General features: G+C 34.1%; 2 protein-coding genes across 6 annotated transcripts in view; one reads left to right on the forward strand and one right to left on the reverse strand.

Annotated features, from left to right (window-relative positions):
• LOC143241092 (protein limb expression 1 homolog) overlaps positions 1–3,380 on the forward strand; it is a 77,792-nt gene extending 74,412 nt beyond the window's left edge. For both annotated transcript variants that reach the window (XM_076484626.1, XM_076484636.1), the window contains exon 4: positions 524–3,380. In XM_076484626.1, coding sequence (XP_076340741.1) covers positions 524–937 — 414 coding nt within the window. In that variant the 3' untranslated portion in view covers positions 938–3,380. The remainder of the gene's footprint in view (positions 1–523) is intronic.
• A 10,253-nt stretch (positions 3,381–13,633) lies between these two features.
• On the reverse strand, positions 13,634–20,988 carry LOC143241117 (uncharacterized). 4 transcript variants are annotated; one of them, XR_013022189.1, is made up of 3 exons: positions 20,686–20,988; positions 19,504–20,125; positions 13,634–17,539 (listed from the first exon to the last, which is right to left on the reverse strand). XR_013022189.1 is itself a non-coding variant. In XM_076484711.1 (2 exons), the coding sequence occupies exons 1-2, from the start codon at positions 18,714–18,716 to the stop codon at positions 17,276–17,278; spliced, it is 435 nt and encodes a 144-aa protein (XP_076340826.1). In that variant the 5' UTR covers positions 18,717–18,907; the 3' UTR covers positions 13,634–17,275. The 4 variants fall into 4 exon arrangements, 1 of the variants encoding a protein (XP_076340826.1); XR_013022188.1 differs by lacking the exon at positions 19,504–20,125; XR_013022185.1 differs by lacking the exon at positions 19,504–20,125 and having other exon boundaries at positions 20,415–20,988.
• Positions 20,989–21,228: the final 240 nt, after the last annotated feature.

The following is a 21,228-nucleotide window of genomic DNA, read 5'->3' on the forward strand; positions in this document are numbered from 1 at the left end:
GTGGCCCAACAGTAAATCTGTGAGCTTATAACGCTAAATATTTGGTTTTGATACCTGCAGTAGGTAGATAACAGCTAGCCCTTTGTACAGATGTGTGCTTAACAAGAAGCAAAATATAAAAAAATTAATTATGGCGGTTATCTTACATATTTATTAAAGGTGTTTTGTGACAAGTTATTTGTATTATATTGGCAGGCTTTATTTCTTAAACTTCAAGTAATACTTGTTTTACATTCCTCTTATCAGTGTCAGTATCGTGTGCCTGTCAATAGATGTAGTTATTGTTATATATAAATCACATTACTTTGGATGATGCCTTAGGCTTAACATACACGTCCAAAAGTACAGGGTGACTAGAAGCGAGCCCAGTAATTTATGAAGTGTAACTTGATGTACCAACAGATGAACTGGTTTTTATCCTTCATGGTGATTTACGAGCGTTCTCTGTTGTACCCAATCATCTAAGATAAAATCGATTGTGGTCGCAGACTGGTTTTTGACTAAGTTATTCTCTTTTCCCCAGGGTAACCCTGATGGACCTGACAGTTCCAACAGCGGCATCGAAGCCTTCCGGTTTATGCTGGAAACCAACAAGGGCCGCACCATGTTAGAATTCCAGGAGCTTATGACCGTTTTCCAGCTACTTCACTGGAATGGAAGTCTAAAAGCAATGCGCGAACGACAGTGTTCTCGCCAAGAAGTAGTCGCCCATTATTCTCACCGTACTCTCGATGATGATATGCGCTCTCAGATGGCTCTGGATTGGATAGCTCGTGAACAAGAATCGTCTGGTATAATTGCAAGAGAGTTGGGAAGCGCCGAGCGAGAGCTGGAAGCTGCAAGATTAGCGGGACGGGAACTGAGGTTTCCCAAAGAGAAGAGAGACATTCTGATGTTAGCCAGCAGTCAAGTGAACTCAGTTAATGGTCTGAGTTAAATCTGCCCAACTTGGCCCTAGTGTTTTATATACATAATGTAAATAGTGAATCGGAGATTTGCTACTTTCGGAGATCGCCATGCCATTTTGTGACGTCTGTGTGGCCCCAGGGCATTGCTATCAAGGGCAAAGGTCGCTCACACCAGCTTCTTATTTTGATTAGTCTAATTTCCAAGATCTCTTTCTTCTTTAATTTATTACTAAGCTCTCTTTATGTTCTGGGTGAACAGGAAGAAGGAAATTTATATCTGACTGGCCTTCTCGATGGCTGTGCCCAAAACTGTGGAGCCAGCTGCTTGTGATAGTTTACCTGCTACACTATAACCTCTCGTTAGCACCAGCCTTTACTCGAGTACAATCGTCAAGACGATAATGCTTTAGTTTCGAAAGGCTGTGCAAGTACCATCGTCTTTCTATAGCTGCCTAATTATTTCTAGCAAATAGCACTTAGGCCTGAGATTAATAAATTGTTTTAGTTGTTCGTAAAAGTATTTCAAAAGAATAGAATAGAACTGTTCCGCCTCTTGCTTCTGGTAATATCTGTATTTGTGACCCAAACCATGAGCTTTGCTGTCTTTATTGAAATTTAATGTTACTATAAATCGTTAATCAGTTTTTCTGGATTTATGAATCCTACAAGCTTTTATCTCATTTTTATGAAACTAGTTTTATATCATAATTCTTGATTTAATTTCTTTGTTTTGTCAATTGTTCCAAAATTTAAATGCTTTCAGATTTGACAAGACGATTTATGTAATGCGTAATAAAAAATAACTGGACGTGCAGACTTCAGTTAAAGATAGGAAAATAAACACGCGTGGAAGAAAACGCAAAGCAAAACTTTTAGTTACAAAATAAGTCATGTACAATTAGGGGTTTTGCTTTATACTAATCAGCGTATTAAGGAAAATTGATGAAACTTCTGTAGTTTCGAAAAGTTGTTAAAAAAGAAAAAAATAATGTGTAGAGTCTGTTGCATGTTCATTAATTTAAAGATGGAATATTTGTTTATAGGCACTGAGAGTAATGCTAATAATATTGTTAAATGCTGGAACATAGTGTTGTTGTTTTTTTTTTCTTTTTATAAGATATCAAGTTAACTGCACAGAAGTTATAATTTAATATCTGTGTATTGAAATAATGACATTCTGTAAGAATCTTTGATGACTAAAAGTATTTTATTATTGTAATAATTGTAGTCTAAGTACACGCCACCATAGCTGTGGGTGGTTTAGAACTGTTTCTCGTCTAACTGGGTTTGAGGTGATTCACTGGCCTACATTGTAAGAACCAGAAGACGTTTAGTCTAAAAATCGGTTCTATTGCTTATGTGTGATGGTAGATAATCTTGTACATATGAGTAGAATCTGGTTAAATTAAATCAAACTCGTTGTTTGTTTATTTGTTTAGTTATTAGAAGTTACGTAGAATAATGTGACTATCTGTTAAATAAGATTTCGTCCCGGTTACTGGCCATGACTGTAGGAGTTTGAGAAAAACAAAATATTACTTGCTTGTTTGCAAGTAGATACATGATGAACAACAGAGAATCTAGAAGGTTATTGGTTGCAGCCCTGATATATCATTATAATATAAACCAAATTCGATTGCCAGATGAAATTTCATGGCATCAGTGGAACATTTTTCAAATAGTTCATCAATATCGTATGCGGGATTTGCTCTATTACCGTTAACACGTTGATCCAACTAAAACGTACTGTCTTATCTTGCGTTTGTATGTTATTATGTAGTAATGGTAAAAGGGAATTTTAACGGGGTATTATACAGTAGATTGCCCCCAGTGGCTCAGCGGAAAGTCCTATGGCTTATACCGCTAAATATCAGGTTTCGATACTCACGGTAGGCAGACAACAGTTAGCCCATTATGTAGTACACTTAGCAATTCATTAAAGGCCTAATATTATTAATACTTTACATTATTTACGTGTTTAATAACTGATAATAAATACCATCGCTATTTACTTAGTGTTATATAAAAACTTCAACAACATGATAAGACACGTCTCTAACATGCGAGTTCTTCGTGTTCAATTTAATGGTAGCAATTATAAAACCAAAGTATCAATTTTCTCAGTCTTTATCAATATGTACGACTTGATGGTAACAAAAACTATCATTTACACGAATATTCATAACTTGAGTATGGAAACTGTATCTTATTACATGAAAATTGAAGATTCAAAAGTGAAAACCTTAATCTCACGTCTGGTAGAAATTTATATTTATTAAAGAATCTATGAGTGGCTAAAAGCAAATGAATGAATGATTATTGGATAACTTTGATCTTTTTAGTTTATTTACGTTTTGCTTTTTTTTTAACTTCTGTGGTGATGTAAATGTACGGAATTACATTATATGTGTAAAATGTGTTTGCTTTAAAACTTCCGGCAGAAACTTAAGTTTTAAATAAAAGTTTGATTGCATGGATTGTGTATTTTTGTTTTCTGAATAACGTCTTATTTAATTTTTTGAAAACCACACAACATAAGTAAATAATTAGCATTACATTAAACTGTAGTTAGTGCGTTTCTTATCCTATTCAAAAGTTTGAATTCATAGGGAAAAAATAAACAATGTATTCTTAATTTATTTTGTATGAAAATTGCATGCTAGTAACAATCATCACATATCGGTTCTTGGAATACTGTCCCATCAGCGTGTTTTCTTTCCTGAAATATGTATAACTAACATTATAAATGTGTTTATTTAACTTTAAGAATATAATCTGAATTTTTCTTTGGATTCAAACTTTTGAGACACCCTGTATATTTGCAGAAAAAAACGTTTTTCATAACCAGTCTTGAATCTCAACGTTGTTCAAAGTTCATACGCCACACATTTTTAATTGATAATTTGCAATTTACTCAGTCGGATATGTGTATATCCGCACACACATATAGTACTGTGCAAAAGTGTTAGAGCAAAGCCAAAAATTAGATCTCTGGCTGTTTGTAAAGAACGATTGAAGATAAATCACAGGTGAAATATCAAAATATTAATTTTGATTAATATTCATATTTAATACGACAAAAACTCAGTGGAAGTGAGTGTTCAGCAAACAGTTAATATTTTGTGTTTCCTTTTGCTTTAATAACTGTAGAGAGTTTTTCAGGCATTGTTGCAGCATGTTTAATTAAAACTCATTTTGGAATTTTATTCCTAATGTCTCTAATACATACCCATGAAGGTTTTTTGGAAATTATTTTTGATTTGTCAAATTCCAGATCTATTTAATTTAGTTGTGCTTGGGAACTCTGTGGATAACATTGCGTTATACGAATAACTCCAACAGCTTCTTTCTTAGTTAAATAATTTCCGCATAGGTTGGATGAGTGTTTGGGTTCACTACCTTCTTGGTAGTAGAATGCTTTATCAGTAATACACAAACCATTAGATACACCTTGACGGATTAGTATATCTGATGGTGCTTGTGCTGGTTCAATATTCCATCTATTTTATAAATATCTCCTGTCACCTCAGCAGGAAAACACCCCTGTGGGTCGTGGCATGACAACGAAACTTAATATACATCATGGTTTACTTGTAGAGTGCTATTAAATAGATTTCTTCTAGCATATAGCGGTACCATATGTTATCTCCACGCTAGCTTGTTTTTATATAGTTATGACACTGCATGGGGTACCACGACAGGTATTTCAGACCCTAAATTTAATCAGTAGGTTCTTTCATACAGAACCCTTATAACATGCCCTTGGTACATGTATACGTGAATTCTAAAGCAGGATAAGTATTATCGTCATGGTTCTTTCAGTTAGTAAAGTATTATCGTCATGGTTCTTTCAGTTAGTAAAGTATTATCGTCATGGTTCTTTCAGTTGTTAGTAAAGTATTATCGTCATGGTTCTTTCAGTTGTTAGTAAAGTATTATCGTCATGGTTCTTTCAGTTAGTAAAGTATTATCGTCATGGTTCTTTCAGTTAGCAAAGTATTATCGTCATGGTTCTTTCAGTTAGTAAAGTATTATCGTCATGGTTCTTTCAGTTAGTAAAGTATTATCGTCATGGTTCTTTCAGTTAGTAAAGTATTATCGTCATGGTTCTTTCAGTTAGTAAAGTATTATCGTCATGGTTCTTTCAGTTGTTAGTAAAGTATTATCGTCATGGTTCTTTCAGTTAGTAAAGTATTATCGTCATGGTTCTTTCAGTTAGTAAAGTATTATCGTCATGGTTCTTTCAGTTAGTAAAGTATTATCGTCATGGTTCTTTCAGTTGTTAGTAAAGTATTACCAGTGTTCAAATTTACATTCTGTGATGACATAAAAGAATGACCTCCGTATGATTGAAGGGATGAAAACTATTATCTTCTGTGACAATAACTATCAGTTGTAATACTTTTCATTTATGACAAAATGTCTCTTCGTTCTTCTAAATTCTCGTGTGGCTTACAAATTAGCATATAGGTTTGTGGATTTGAGTGTCCATGGTACACAGTGTCACGAATACGTTCCACACTTTCAGCTTTGGTTGCATTAGAAGAGTAACAATCAGTTCTCTTTTTCTGGCGGCAGATTACACTAATTGGTTGTCTTCCCTTTGGTTAGTAACTCAAAATTAAAGATAGCTATATCTGAATTGTGACAATTTATTGATATTGTCGTTCAGCCCATGTGTGCACAAGGTGGCGTTCGGGTTAAATGTACCAATAGTATTTCCCGAACTTTCACTAAGGCTACGAACATATTATTTTTTTTCTCAAATACTCCAGAAAACCTTGTACGTTTACCAGACCCATAGACTGGATGTCTTGAAGAGGTTCGGACAACCCCATTTTCAAGAGGAAAAGAGTGAACCCACCCCACACTTTCCACTGTGAATGCGCTGTAAGTGACAGTGACATTGTGGCGATAGATTATTCTTATTTGTACGCATGTATTTTACAATAACAATATGTAACAAATTTTTACTTTTTTCTTGTTACTGGGCAGAAAGTGTTATTTCCCAATTCCTTATGCCTAAAGTAAGTGGAAAAGACCTATTTTTCTTTTCAAACTTTGCTTTTGTGACCTGGGAGCGTATAACGAAAACACGATGGGAGACTATATTTGGGAGCTGATACACGAAAGTGAATTACATTACGGTCGCAAATCTCGAAAAACTACTCACTTCTGAACATTTTTGTATAACTTTAGTATAAATACATGTAAATCTTGATTCATATATCGTTTTATTCAGACCTTATGTAAATGAAAATTGAAAATTTGCCCGTTTTTACATAAAATAGGTTAATTTCTAAATTTCATTATCCAGGTCACAAAAGCAAAGTTTGAAGGGAATAGCGACCTTTTTCTGTACTTTTACAACATAAGCAATTAAAAAATAACACGTACTATCCAGGAACAAAATTTGTGTTACATAGTGTAATGAATAGTAAATTTTATATGTGTAATATGTTTGTTACTGATTTTAGCTTACATACGTACGTAATTTCGTGAAAACAAATTGTGTGTAATTGATATACATATACATGTGTGTGTGTGTAAATCAATCTAATAGCATGAAATACAGTAATTATAAATAGACGATCAAATCAGTACAGTATTAAAATAATGAAATTAAAAAGCTCACAATGAAACAAGAACAACAACATTTGCTCCATAACCATCCCTTGTCATTAACAACTCACAAAATAAATCTCTGTGGCCATAACTCCCAAAAGTGTTAAGGATATTTCATCTATTCAGCTATTTTGTTCGTATTTTCGTGTTTGTTTTTTTCTTTAATGATTCATTCAATGGATTGTGACCCAACAAGTTCCAGATTTAATAATAAACGAACACTGAAGATAATCAAATGTGTAAACATTTCTACACACTTTGTAGATTTAAATACGGTTCAGTTCTTATCATTTGTTGCGATCATTCTTCGATACGATTTTCATGTTCGTCGCTCATGTATGAACAAAACACATGCATGTGTGTGTGTTTATATCTATATATAATTGTAATTTTACGTAGAACATGAAAAGAAAAAGAAACATTGTAACTATAAAACAAACATATACCACCTAGGTACAAACCATTAGGCGAGTACTTATGTAATGCGTCCTGGTTTGTAGAGGTACTGAGGGAAATAAGACCCAAACTGCATTGGGGATATAATGTCTATCCAATTTAACCCCAGTTTTGCAGGCCTCACAAAATAACAAAGAGAGAGCAGATGTGGATAATCTAGCCTACAACATCACACATCTTTACCACTTTTCGCAGTCTGCAGTGAGATGTGGGAAGGTGGTTGCTTAAAATAAATAAAAATATAAAAAAAGAAATAATTGGAATACATACATTGTCCTTGAAGTTGGTATTCCATACCCCATAATGATGCTTGGACATAAATACTAAGATGTTAAGGTATTAAATACACAAACCTAACCTGATTTGTTAGTGTAGCTCACATCCTCCACCCAGTTTGTTTCTTACACACAAAACAGAATAATTATAATATTCTTATTTGTTAAAACTCACAAAATATTTCAGTTGTGTGACCTCATTCATAGGATTTTAAATACATAAACTACCAAATACAGATGATGTTTATATTTTGAAATATTCATTCATCTTAGATAATCAAGTACATTCGATGATGTCACACTATTGAACATTCACAAAAGAGTCTTGTCACCTAAAGAATAATATTATAAAGTTTTAGAGTCTTACGAATTGTTGAACAACTTCTGAACTTTAGGTCTTAAACCTCCTTAATTTCATCAATTTATAGGGTTATAGGGAAGAAAATGTAATCCTTTATTTTATACAGTGAATGACTATACAAATTTTGTGTAAAAATAACTAAATAGTCATAATTGTTTGCAGAAATATTTCAAGGGATGACAAAGTCGTGTGAACTTGTCAATTCAATAAAACAATTACACATATGTATGTATTCTCATGACAATCCCTCGAGGTCAAGGATGATGGTCCTCTAAGTTCATACACGGGCCCGGAGATGGCTAATGAAGTCAATCCTTGCTGCACTGGTCTTCTGGCAGTAAGGTCAGGTCAGGTCAGGTCAGATGGTTTAACTAGTTGCTCTTCTTTCGCTTCTCTTCAAAATGTCTTCTTGATAACTTAAAGAATTCTGCTCCCTGATAGGTAGGGATTTCCAGGTGTTTCGGTCGTGAGCGAGTTTCCCAATTGTTAACATCAATGTTGGAAACTTTGTTAAACTTGGAAGACGCCTGTGCGTGAGTTGATTTAACGTGTAAATGATGTTGCACACCAGCATACACATGGTCCTTGACAGTCAACAAGTTAAGTCCAATGGCAAGGAAACCAAGACGATTGGAAGTTGATGAACTGCTAAAGATATATATATATACTGAATGAACAAAGAACAAATTATATTTCTCATTTTCCAAGTGAGGCAAGCGCCCCCTGTTGCTACCCCAGCTGACTCCCTTAAAGCTGGATGAACTTTGTTTCTCTTTATCTGGTGATGTCATTATTCTACAGGAATATGAATGTATTATCCATCAAACTGTCAAACATTTATTTACAAAGATCATATTGCTTCGTGTAATACAAGATCGATACTTGATCAGCAAAGCTTTAGATTAAAGGGGTGTACATATTTCACAATGTTTCTTTCAGCGTTTATAGATTACGTGTTACCCCGAACCTTGTTTCATAATAAAAATACATACTTGTTATTTTGTACAACACCATAAACCATACTTTGATGACTAACTAAAGAATTTTCTTGATTTTAGTGAGGAATCGTTATTATAGAACAGATAGATATTTTTTAAAGATTGTTGTATACTTTTGTCCGCTAAAAACTCACGAATATATTATTTCTGAGTTTCGAAATTACATTGTTTACTATAATTTTCTTTACGCTTTCATATAACCTTGCATAGAAGAATTTTTTCATCACGTCCTTGCATGTTCCTATATAAATCCTTGTCTATTTTAGTACTTGATTCAAAAATCAGAAAATTATCCCTAATGAGTTGTTTTACAAGCTTTTAGTTTACAAGTTATGTTATTTTTAGTCTGTTTTAATTGTACCAGTAATTGATAAGCAAGGTTTCTTTTTACACTGATATTTGTCATATTTTACTAATAGCTTTCGTTATTGTTAAATATTTTGGTTCACTTTTGGCATTAAAGAAACCTAAAACAAACTTACCATTCAGATAAAGGAACAACTGTTAAAATTAAAAGTAAATATTACACGAAACAACCTTAAAGCTTGTTTTTGATGACTTTAAGTAAATTTTAAAGCTTTTACCCCGAATAAGTGCAGTAAAAGGTCGCATGTCATCAGTCAGAAAAAAAATGGAATGGGGCAAAAATATTCTGTAATCATAACGAAAGAGTAGAAATATATAGAGTTCACAACAACACTTTCACCGGTCTGCATTTGAAACAAAGAGGAATTAATATAAACAAATCCTTTTTATCGAATTACAGTTTTGGATTACATGAGATTTAGTCCTTTCTAAGTTTCTCAGCTTTCTACTCTGGCTTTCATACAACGATATCCTAAAATACTTCATGTGTTTTTTTCTTTCTTCATTGAAATTCACGTTTTGATGAGTGTAGGAAATTAACAAATAAATAAATAGTTTGTACATTGTTAGCTATGGGAAAATGTCATGGTTTATAAGCCTTAAAATTATTTGTTCAATTTTGAAATAACGTTTAGGTAACAAGACTTGCATGTTTGAACAGTTTTTTTTAATATATAAAATAAGATTACAGTTTAAATATGTTCTACCTGTTCCCTGCGTCATCTGTGATCACAGAAAACGTATACATGAGGCTAGAATTATAATAACATGTTTTAACCTTGAACAAAATACTGTTGCCACAGAAATGCAGTCTGCATTTTGAGATCGTGGGTATGCTATAAGAGTAATGATGAAAACCCACTATTTGGCCAGACAGGAAGAGCCTATTGGGTGATGGTGGGTACCTTCCACAGTTCATGGGACTGTCATGCGCAGACGTCCTTCGTGTAGCTTGGCGTGAAAATTCTAAATAAACCTGAAACAACCATTAAAGAAAATGACTGGAATTTGGTTCCAATTTCACGCAAAGCTACTCGAGGGCTATCTGCGCTAACCGTCCCTAATTTAGCAGTGTAAGACCGGAGGAAAAGCAGCTAGTCATCACCATCCACCATCAACTCTTGGGCTACTCTTTGATCAACAAATAGTAGAATTTACCGTCACATTATAGCCCCTACCACAGTTAAAAGGGCAAGCATGTTTGGTGCGACGAGGGATTTGAACCCGCGACCTCAGATTACGAGTTGAGCGCCCTAACCACCTGGTCATGTCGGACCTCTTTTCTTTCTATTGCGAGTTTAGGAATGTTAAATATTGTAAGTACGTAGATTTATCACTTAAATCACTAAGCCCTTCCTACACTTTTGTTTGGTGACTTACACTTGTATTCTCAACCTTAAACATAACAGTTAAATTAGACATCAACTGTTTCACCATCTTCTTCAAGAAGAAAACTCAATACAAGATATCACAGTCTTGAATCGCGACAAAAAAACTGGACAAAACCAATAAAGAACAAAATACCAGTCAAGACAACAGCTGAAGAAGCTCCAAAAATATTCTGGCCAAAGTAAAGCACGGTACAAGTAGCAACTATCTGCGTTCTGTAATTGAAACATTTGTTAAATCCAGGGTTCGATCCACGCAGATGCACCCAACTCAGAGAATGTGTTATTGCTGCAACTTTCAAACTAAAAGACGAATAAACGATGCTTTAACAAAACCAACTAACATTTCCAGAAGTCTGTCGAATTGAAAAAGTAATTAGTGGTCATATATATGACAGGGACGCCACCTAAGTAAGATTTACAACTTAATGTTCCAGTTAAGATAGTCTGTTTGTTTGTTATTAAGTACACAAAGGGATACCTGTTCTCTGCCCACCACAGATATCGAAACGCAGTTTCTAGAGGTATAAGTCCGCAGACATACCGCTGTGCCATTGAGGGGTAAGACTGTCAGACATTTAAATATATGTAAATAGTTAGTAACAAAAAATTAAACTGAAAAACATCAAAGATAAAAGATTCAGCAGTAATACTTATGAATATCAGCTAATGTGACGAGACAGACTGTAAAAATTGCAAATACAATATATACATATATATATATAAATTAATAGTTATAAAGCTATCAAAGGTATTAATTATGAATAGGCGATTTTTAATCAGCGCTGTAAAACAATAATCATGAAATCAGTATACACTGAGAACATTACATGTAGACTCACAAACCAAAATTATTTCTTTCATTACTAATCCTTCCCATCATCATTAAACCTCAAAACGGATAATTCATGTGGCCACAATACCCAAAGCTACCCAGTGGCACAGCGGCATGTCTGCGGACTTACAACGCTAGAATTCGAGTTTCGATACCTGTTGTGGGCAAATCATAGATAGCCCATTGTGTAGCTTTATACTTATTTGTCAAACAAACAGTACCCAAAGGTGTGTCGGATATTTAATTTATCAAGCAAGATCCAAATGAAAAAATATAACGAAACTATTGAAAGAAAAGAAATGTTCGTGAAATAATCAATGTCGAGACACAGCTAAAATGAAACCTGGTGTTAAAAAGTAGAATAATTACGAACGATGCGAACAGTTGAGACAATAAGAATATTATAAGTTGAAACACCAGCACACCAAACGTTTTCGCAACAAACCTAATGATGAAAAAAAATTCCCCATACAACAAGTTGTAAAAGTAAAATAACAGGTTAAATAACACTGTACGGGATAGGTAAGACTGAACAAATAAGTTCCTATATCAGTATAGTTAAAAAAAACTGTATCGGTGAAAGGCCTGAAGCAAATGTATTAGTTAAAAAACATGAGGATAAGCAGTGGGTGAGTGAGTAGAAAAAGACAAATGATGAAAGAGTTAGCGCTGGACAACTGGTGGAGAGTTTGAACATGACAAATGATGGTAAGTTCATTTTTCTAGTCACACCCATAGCGTCATAGCGTTGCGTCTAGACTCATTCCTAACGTACAGCCTTGACTCGTATCTCTGCTAAAGTTTCGTGTATTTCCCACTCTTTAAACAGCAACAACAATCACTTGCTAAGCCAACAAGAATCCAGTGTGACCGCCTAGCAACCTGACCACGTGGCCTCTATGTTGTCTATACGTAGGCAAGACCAGTCAGTCACTGGCCGTCTGCAGGATTTTACCCCTTTACTTGTTTCCCTTTTACAGTTGGATACTGCTTCATCAGGATAGCAAGTATAACGTTGTTTCCATGGCGTGTGCTCGGTAATAAGCGCCTTCAAATAATAATAAAATACAGTCGATTGTTAAACTGGTCAACGAACTATAAATTCTTTTTTGTAGTCATTAATTTTTTGAAATAACAAAAGTCAAACTGTTATTTGCATACTTCAGTTTGAATTCTTACACGAGACCATTGTTCTAATTCTAAGCGGCCATTTGTGTATATGATGTAATCAATCATATTTATTCAACTATTGCAAGTAGTATTGTTTCAACTGTTAATGATGTGCTACAGGTATCATAAGCAGTATTCAAAGGAAATCACTATGTTCAAACTTGAAAGGATAGAGAAGCCTGGAGTAATTTGAAATACACACACACATACATACTTTCTCGATAAAAGAAATACATTTAAATTTCAAATGACAAGTAATCTTCGAATTCGATCTTTATTGCCCAAACAAAAACGGTAGAGAGCAGAAGAAACAGGTTTAGGACTTGCATCTTTATATTAAATAAAGTACGAAATAAGCAAATTAAATCTTTATTATATATAGACATGTCGGTCGTAAAAATACCCTCTTGTCGTCAACACTCGATTGGTTCTTAACCGTTTTACAACAGGCTTCAAATATTTTGTGGCTGCCATTGTAAATAACCAAATTTTTTAAGTCCATTAAAAGGGTATAAATGTCGTTTTCTCTAGCCGCCACAAAAGCATTAATTGAAAGAGTTATTTTTTTTGTGTGCCATTTTTGGCAGATGGCATTTACAACAAGTCGTTTAGCCACAGTATGAGCTTGTTTCTTGTAAGGGCAAGCTTTTTATTACAGGTCTGTTTTTCTTCAGTTGCATTTTATTACATAAACTGGAACGGTAAAATGAAAGGGGTAAAACGAGTTTATTTCATGTTCATTAAGTTCAAGCTAAGATTTAAAAAATTACAATATATACACCTATAATTGAGGTCCAGCAGTTTTGATACTTTTTAAAAACTTAATGTTTATACTTTGTTTAAACGTTGGTCGCAGCTCGAACGAATGTTATAGCTGTACATCCTGAAACATACTTGAAGAGTTAAGTGTACCGTAAAACAAGTTTCGCAGTAACATGGTAAATATTGATAATGACTGATCTAACGTACAAAAAAAGCTTAAAGTAAGCTATGCATACAAATCTTGCTTGAAATTAAAATATTAGTAACCAAATATCTTACACACCAACAAATAATAAGAACCAAATTGAAATATTTTCTCTTAGACGTGTAAGGTTTGTTATGTTAAAAGCAACATTGTTTCAAACCTCGTCCAGTAAAAACAGAAATTATTGTGCACGAAAAGACACTTGTACAATCCAAAGAGTCAGTAACATAATTTTCCGAGAAATGGAAAAACAAATGTGACAGTTATTTGTAACAATAGGGTTACTTGTAATATCATTTGAAATTTGCAGTTTCGGTTCAGTATGTATAGTATGTAAAAGTGAAATAGAAACAGCAATACTTCATAAACTAGATAAATGTAAACGGTAATAAATTATTAATCAGTTTAATGGTGCATCTACGTTTTGGTTTAGTAACAGTAATTTTAAAATATTTTGTGTTACAAACATATGTAACTATAGCATAAAAAATCTAAAAATACAATGAGGTGAAAAACACTTTACTGCCAAGCAACAAAATACTAATAAGAAAACCTCTTGATTCAGAAATAATATATCTATAATACAGGACCGTTGAAAAAAAAACAAAGTAAAATGGTTGATCGTTTGGTTGTGGTTTATTGTTTTATTATTTTGAATTAAGCACAAAGCTACATAATGGGTTATCTGTACTCTGCCCACGACGGGTATCGAAACCCGATTTTTAGCGTTGTAAGTCCGCAGACATACCGCTGAGCCACTGAAGACGGGGGGTGATAAATAGCTAAATCAGAGGTTTGAAACCGATTCAAAAAAACTATATTTATTAACTTAAGTAACAACTAAAACAAGACTTCTTGTTTGGGCTCTAATTTATTCTATATGCAGCTTTGAAAACAAAATATATAAAAAAGTAGAACACTCCAAAACGACTTGAAAATAAGCATCTTCTGATTCCAGAGTTCAGATTGCTTTGTTTGTTTGTTTTTTTAATTTCGCGCAAAGCTACATGAAAGCAATCTGTGTTATCCGTCCCTAATTTAGCAGGGTAAAACTAGATGGAAGGCAGCTAGTCATCACCACCCACCGCCAACTCTTGGGCTACTCTTTTACCAACTAATAGTGTGGTTGACTGTAATTTATAACGCTCCCAAGGCTGAACGTGCATGTATGTTTGGTGTGACGGGGATTCGAACCCGCGACCCTCAGATTATGAGTAGAGTGCCTTAACCACCTAACCATGCCGAATCACCAGGGTTGATATTATTTATTTTTGGGGCCATTCTAGAATTTCGTTGAGCTGTGAGTTTGTTCATCGCAGTTTAGAGTCAATTTAACGCTAATAAACTCACTATGTAAAAAAGACATTTTTGAGTCTTGCTAAATTTCTGTTGTTGGTTGTGAGTGTTTCGGTAAAAACCATACACGTCAACGGATAATGTTTATTTCAGTTTGATATACAGTTTATCCAGCATTTATTGGTATCTACTTGAGCTTATTGGGTGTTATTTCATAATTTCGGCAACGCGCAAGAAATTTGCAAAGGTTATTACACCTAGTCAACTTGAGCGTGAAAACGCAGAGTGGTTGGCCCGTTAATGTACTGCAGAAAGCCAAGCAAGCATGTGGTAGGAACGCCACCTGGAAGCATGTGCTAAGCCAAGAAAGGTTAAAGCTAAAAAAAAAAAAAAGAGAAGAAGCTGACAAGTTTGTAAGACAAACCTCTTCATCAAGTCCAGCACAACTCTTCTGGCTGGATGTTGGTCTCTTCAACACTAGAAAGATGACAGCGACATTCATCGCCATAGTTTTCGCAAATGTTTATGTTATTACAATTCGTTAGCCGCACGTTTTATCATTCTGGAGTACACTCGATGACGACCAAATGGCAGAATCGATAATCTCGAAAACCTTGATAATTGAGTAAATTGACAAACGTCTGTAAACCACTAACGAAAAGAAGCTGTATCTATCGGTTTTTAGAGTTATCTTAGCTTTATGCTGTAATATCGCAGTTGATATTTTTGCACCAGTACAACACAACCATACGTATACGCTTTCATTTGTTTACATTAGAGAAAACCATTATCTCCTGATGACTTGGAGTTCATCATAAAAAAAATAATGCTGGAGTGGATAAAGATATTTATTACCACAGTTTTCACTATCAAACCGATATTAATACTGAGATTATGAAACACAACACATACAGGACGCTTTTGCTGGATACGCTTGTTTGTTTTGAATTTCGCGTAAAGCTGCGCTAGCCGTTCCTACTTTAGTAGTGTAAGACTGGGAAGGAAGCTAGTTATCACCACCCACCGCCAACTCTTGGACTGCTCTTTTACCAATGAAGAGTGGGATTGACCGCCACATTATAACACCCCCACGGCTAAAAGGGCGAGCATGTTTGGTGCGACGAGGATTCGAACCGCGACCCTTGGATTACGAGTCGAACGCCTTAACCCACCTGGCCATGCCGGGTCTCATATACAGGGAACTCTTGTTGGATACGCTCCTTGATGGTCAGCGATAAGGTTACGGACTTAAATTGCTGAAATTTGGGGTTCGATTTTCCGCGGTGGGCATGTTGCAAAAAACCTGTTGTGAAGCTTTATGCTAATACAACAACAACATTGTCAACTACTTCATCACAAATTTTTCATGACCACAATAATTTAAGCTGAAAAATAGTGTATGTTATTTACACAGGTAATAATATAAGATCAAACATAATTGCTTGAAGAAATAAAATTGTGAAACACAGAAGTAAGACAAAAGTAAGAAGTGTTCTACATTGAATTGTATTCGAGGTTGGAATGAGGAATTCAAGTAGTTTCATTAAAACTATATTTTTCTCTTCATGCCATTTGGTAACTCATGGTTCTTTAAAAACCGAATTCCATCCCTTTGTTGTTTCAGAGTTTTGACAATCTGAATTTATGTGTATGAGATATTAATAAACCGTACAAACGAGAACATATCCTGTATTAGATCACTCAACAATCCGCGTGTTAAGGAAAGAGTGCACCCGCATCCGTTTCCTCGAGGGAAACGATTATTAAGTCTGCATGTTCTAAGTTGCCCAAATTGCTTTGAACAAGAACCTTTTATCCATCCCTGGATTATTATCATAAACAATTACACAGATGGTTCCAATTGGGCCTAATTATGTTTTAACAGTTCCGATTAAAAGCATAACTTAGGGTAAGCGTTTATATGTAAATAGGAACATAGGTTAGTTATGATGCTGCACGAGAAACCGCCACAGGTATTATGTGTTCGAAACAGTTATAAATATGTCTAATTAAGTGCATCATAATGATTGGTATCTTTGAAAATGTTGAAGAAACACAAGTTTCATTGTGTGCTAAACTTTGTTAAAATGTATTTCGAAGTAAATGATAATTTTTAAGCGACAGCTGTAGACCAGTTTAAATATAGCCGTGTTGAATACACAATAAGGATTAAATACCCTAACATTTCCTCAGCTATTGTTTTTCGAAAATTAAACATTTCTGACAGTTTAATGGAAAAATTAATTTTACATTTTAATTTCTTTATTATATAATGAGAATGCAACAGCTATAATGAAAGAATTGCAAAAATATTATTATTTTTAACTTTAAAACACACAGACTCATACTTAAATAAAAATTTTACAAAATGAACCGATAGACAGCTTTATTGTACTGTACTGCTACCTATTGTTGTCAGTGAGCATTATTTTATAAAACAAACAATGTAAATGAACAATCACAAGTTGGCCGTGACTTTATTTACCAGATAAAGTTAAAACGGTCTTCGCTTTCGTAACAGCATCTTTGAAAACATACCAATAAAAATATTTTTAATATTAATTATTTTTGATAAACATTATAAAAGTATATCAAACTGGAATTTATATTTCTCAAATAACAAAACGAGTCTAAATGATGGTTCCAGAAATTAGTCCTTTCGTTACCTGTGTTTGTACTGTATCGCAGAATCTAAGGCATATAATATATTGCATTTTTCTATCTCTATGAGCAGGTGTATATAATGCATCCCAGGAAATTTCCAAAGTTTCATTGTAATTATATGCCACGTGAGTGCCACATGTCTTCAACAGGATATCGCAGTTCCACAGAAATCTTTGGATAAACCATATAGCTTCTCCCACGTTCTCTGTTTGACTTCCTAAACTGTATACCTATTGAACCATGATAAACATTTAAGAAAAAATTGGATTTATTATGCTTTGACATCAAAGTAACGAACGGCAGAAAAGCCTAAAGATTTAACCAAATAAGTTCAGAATACTGGTTGCCTGAAAAGCGTACGCATACAAAGATATATACACACATAAATGCTTCACCTGAAAACAGTAATCCTAAACCTTATTCTTTGTGCAAAGCTACACAATTTGTTATTTTCGCTATGTGTACCACGTAAAATCGAATCATCATATTTTAGCATTATAAGATATTAAATGTGACACTGACCCACTAGAAGCCTTGAGTGCTACAACAAGACAAAATTGTGGTTACAAACCAGAAGGTTTCGATATCAAATCACACCAATCTACCTTAATAGTGACTTTGTACTATATAACAAAAATCACAAATTTGTAATAAATTTAACAACAACAAAATTACATATCAGGAATAAACACTGGTGTCACAGTAAAGGGATTGAAATTTTATGATGCAATATACTTTTAAAATTCTATAACGTTAATAAAGAATGCATAAAACATCTGTATTAAAAAACACCTACTTCAGATATAAAAGCAATAATGCATCGAATTTTGAGAAAATAAGATAATAAAATTAACATAAACTTGAATATAATCGCTAATGACCATTATTTTCCTGGGGGTAGCCAGTACGAACCTCTTGCTGCTTAAAGTGTTCTGATTGGTTTGTTTCGTACTCAATACAATAAGTATTCACATTGTTAATTTATAAAAATTAATCGTACAAACACTGCTACTGGAATTAATTAAAATATGTTCAAAATATATCTGATTCATTAGCATCATAGCCTTTGTTGGAGAGTGTGCGGAGGGGTAACTAAGTATAGCATAATTGCTAATAATGGCTATGTACACAAAATGGAAAAAATGTTGGAGAGGCATTTGCCCCTTCTGCTGTATATATTAGACACCCATGATCATTAATATCAATGTCCTGTTATTTAAATATCATTCAATTTACCAGAAGTAACTGTTTGTCACATCGCTGGCGATAATGTAAGACAATCCATTTGGAACATACGCTAAAAAGTACGTTCGTGACACACTCTTCTTCTGCACAAACAACATGGCGCCGACTTTCTTTTTTCTCTTTATCTTGTCGAGTAAATACTTTGCGAAAAATGTCCATCATAGTAATAAGGTCAAACAAATTAAATGTTTAACTTTTAGAGAAATGTGAGACAGCATAGCAAATGTTTGTTTATTCGGCACGAAAAAACACGAGCTTGCACCAAGTTTGAAGATCTTTACTTGTTTCTAGTCAGCCTAGATCAGTTTTATAGTATGTAGCTAGTGTCAAAACATTAAAATAAATAGGCGACGTTTTAGTCAAAGTTTGAAGGTCACCACAAACGTAATGCAAAATTATAAAATCAAACGAGAGATCTAGAGCGCTATTTTCATACTTTGATTGTTTGTTTTTTGTGTTTTGGAATTTTGCACAAAGTTACTCGAGGGCTATCTGTGCTAGCCGTCCCTAATTTAGCAGTGTAAGACTAGAGGGAAGGCAGCTAGTCATCACCACCCACCGCCAACTCTTGGGCTACTCTTTTACCAACGAATAGTGGGATTGACCGTCACATTATACGCCCCCACGGCTGGGAGGGCGAGTATGTTTAGCGCGACGCGGGCGCGAACCCGCGACCCTCGAATTACGAGTCGCACGCCTTACGCGTTTGGCCATGCCAGGCCTTTCATACTTTGAACAATTATTCCAAGAAATATTTATGTCAATAATATTTCTCAACCTAGCGAAGATAAAAAATTGTTTAGAAGTGTCAAAACACACACACACGTGTATATCCATCCGAAAACATGTACGTGTTAAGTAATTTGAGCATAGTTAGACACTTTATGAATTGATAAAGAACTGAGTAATATTACGAAGTTTCTATTCAATTTAAGCATTGATAACTTACCGAGTAGGGAAATCATAGTGGTTGTTTGTTCTTTTTTGGTTTTCTACTAAAAAACCTGATCTTATTACAAAATGCTGAACGTATAATAAAATAATATTCTAATTATGTCTTTAATACTAAGAAAGGTAATTTTAATTATGCCAAAGAGATTATAAGACTTCAGTCATGACATTAAGATTAAAACCATATTTCAGCCACGTTATCACTATTACAGAACAGCATCTGTCTTGTCATTAATACTACAATCCAATATTTTAGTCATGTGATCAAAATTAAAAACCGTATTTCAGTCACGTCACCACTATTACAGAACGGCATTTATCATATCATTAACATTACCAATATTTTAGACATGTCATCAACGTTAGAAAATACCATTTGCACATTATCAACATTACAGCTGAATGTTTTTGTTTTTCTGTTCTTGTGATCGACTGTACAAAGACAAAATTTCTGCAACTATGTATACTTTTTAAACATTTTATTTTGCTAATTTGAGCTGAAAGAATTTTATCTAACGAAAACTATTCATTAAAAACAATTAATTTGGAAAATGATTCCAACGAAGAGCAGATGCAGTGCTAACTCACTAGGTCGCTAAACAGGAACATTTTGACCCACCCTGAAAAAATATCATATAATTAAACAAATCAAGATATGTACTAATGTAGCATATATTAGTCCATTTATTAATACATCGCTAACAGACTATCACAGCTCTCCCAGTAATTTTCTGTAATCATGCTTACTTACAATCTTACCAACCCAATTAGCGCATGCGCATAGAACATGCCTAGCTGAATTACTGAATAAAGTTTGTAAATCGGTTTCACATAAATCATATTTTTCAAATGAGTTCAATATTTAAGCAGGCTAAAGTCAAAATTCTGTAAAAATAAAATAAAACATACTCCCGTGAATCGGGAGCTCCATGAGTTGCTCGAAGCTGAACAGTTGTTCAGTTTATATATGCCTAACTCTGTCACTGTATAATTAACCCTTAAACGGCAGCCATTATCAACTGATGCTGCTACCAAAGTATTCCCACTTTTTAAGTGTTAAAGGGGAAAAAAATCCAAGTTTGTTTGTTGCTAAATGCAAAGCTACACAATGAACTATCTATGCTGAGCCCACCACTAGTAACGAAACCCGGTTTCTAGCGTTGTAAGACTCCAGACTTACCACTGAATTACTTGGAGTAACTGATTTTGTACCGAAAGTTTTTCTTCATATACTCAGATGTTCAAACACATATAATGATTTACATCGAACTGCAATGTGAAAGGTTAGTGTGTTCCTTGGCATAACCTCAGCCTTCATTGCTCTGGAAGACTTGACAGAATTGCTGTGATCCTAGCTTCTTCAGCCACCTTTTGCATGAAATTAGCAATTGATTTTGAACTGTGGCTTAATTTTGTTTAAAGTTTTTTCCAAATTTTCAACCACGACCCTCGAATTATGAGTTGAGTGCCTTAACCACCTGGCCATGCTAGGCCTAGGTTTATAATGTAATATCATCATAAACAAATGTTATATTTCACAACTAAAAAGTAGGCTGAAAAGATGAAATAGAAAGTTAAATAAATCACATATCATGTGATATATACATAAATCGTTGATATATCAGCCCTTTTAATTCTTCATTTTTATTTTAAAATACATTCCTCTTACGTTTGTCTTCATTAAACACTAATGTTCAAATGCTAAATGTATTACATTTTAGAA

The sequence above is a fragment of the Tachypleus tridentatus genome, chromosome 2 (genome assembly GCF_004210375.1).
Source record: "Tachypleus tridentatus isolate NWPU-2018 chromosome 2, ASM421037v1, whole genome shotgun sequence".
NCBI classification, from domain to species: domain Eukaryota; kingdom Metazoa; phylum Arthropoda; class Merostomata; order Xiphosura; family Limulidae; genus Tachypleus; species Tachypleus tridentatus.

Bases quoted from the DNA above. Each gene is read 5' to 3' on its own strand.
- LOC143241117 (XM_076484711.1), bottom strand. From the start codon at position 18,716: ATGATGGACATTTTTCGCAAAGTATTTACTCGACAAGATAAAGAGAAA. The intron at 17,540-18,545 runs GTAAATTGAATG...ATGGTTCAATAG, and splicing joins GTGACAAACAGTTACTTCTG to GTATACAGTTTAGGAAGTCA.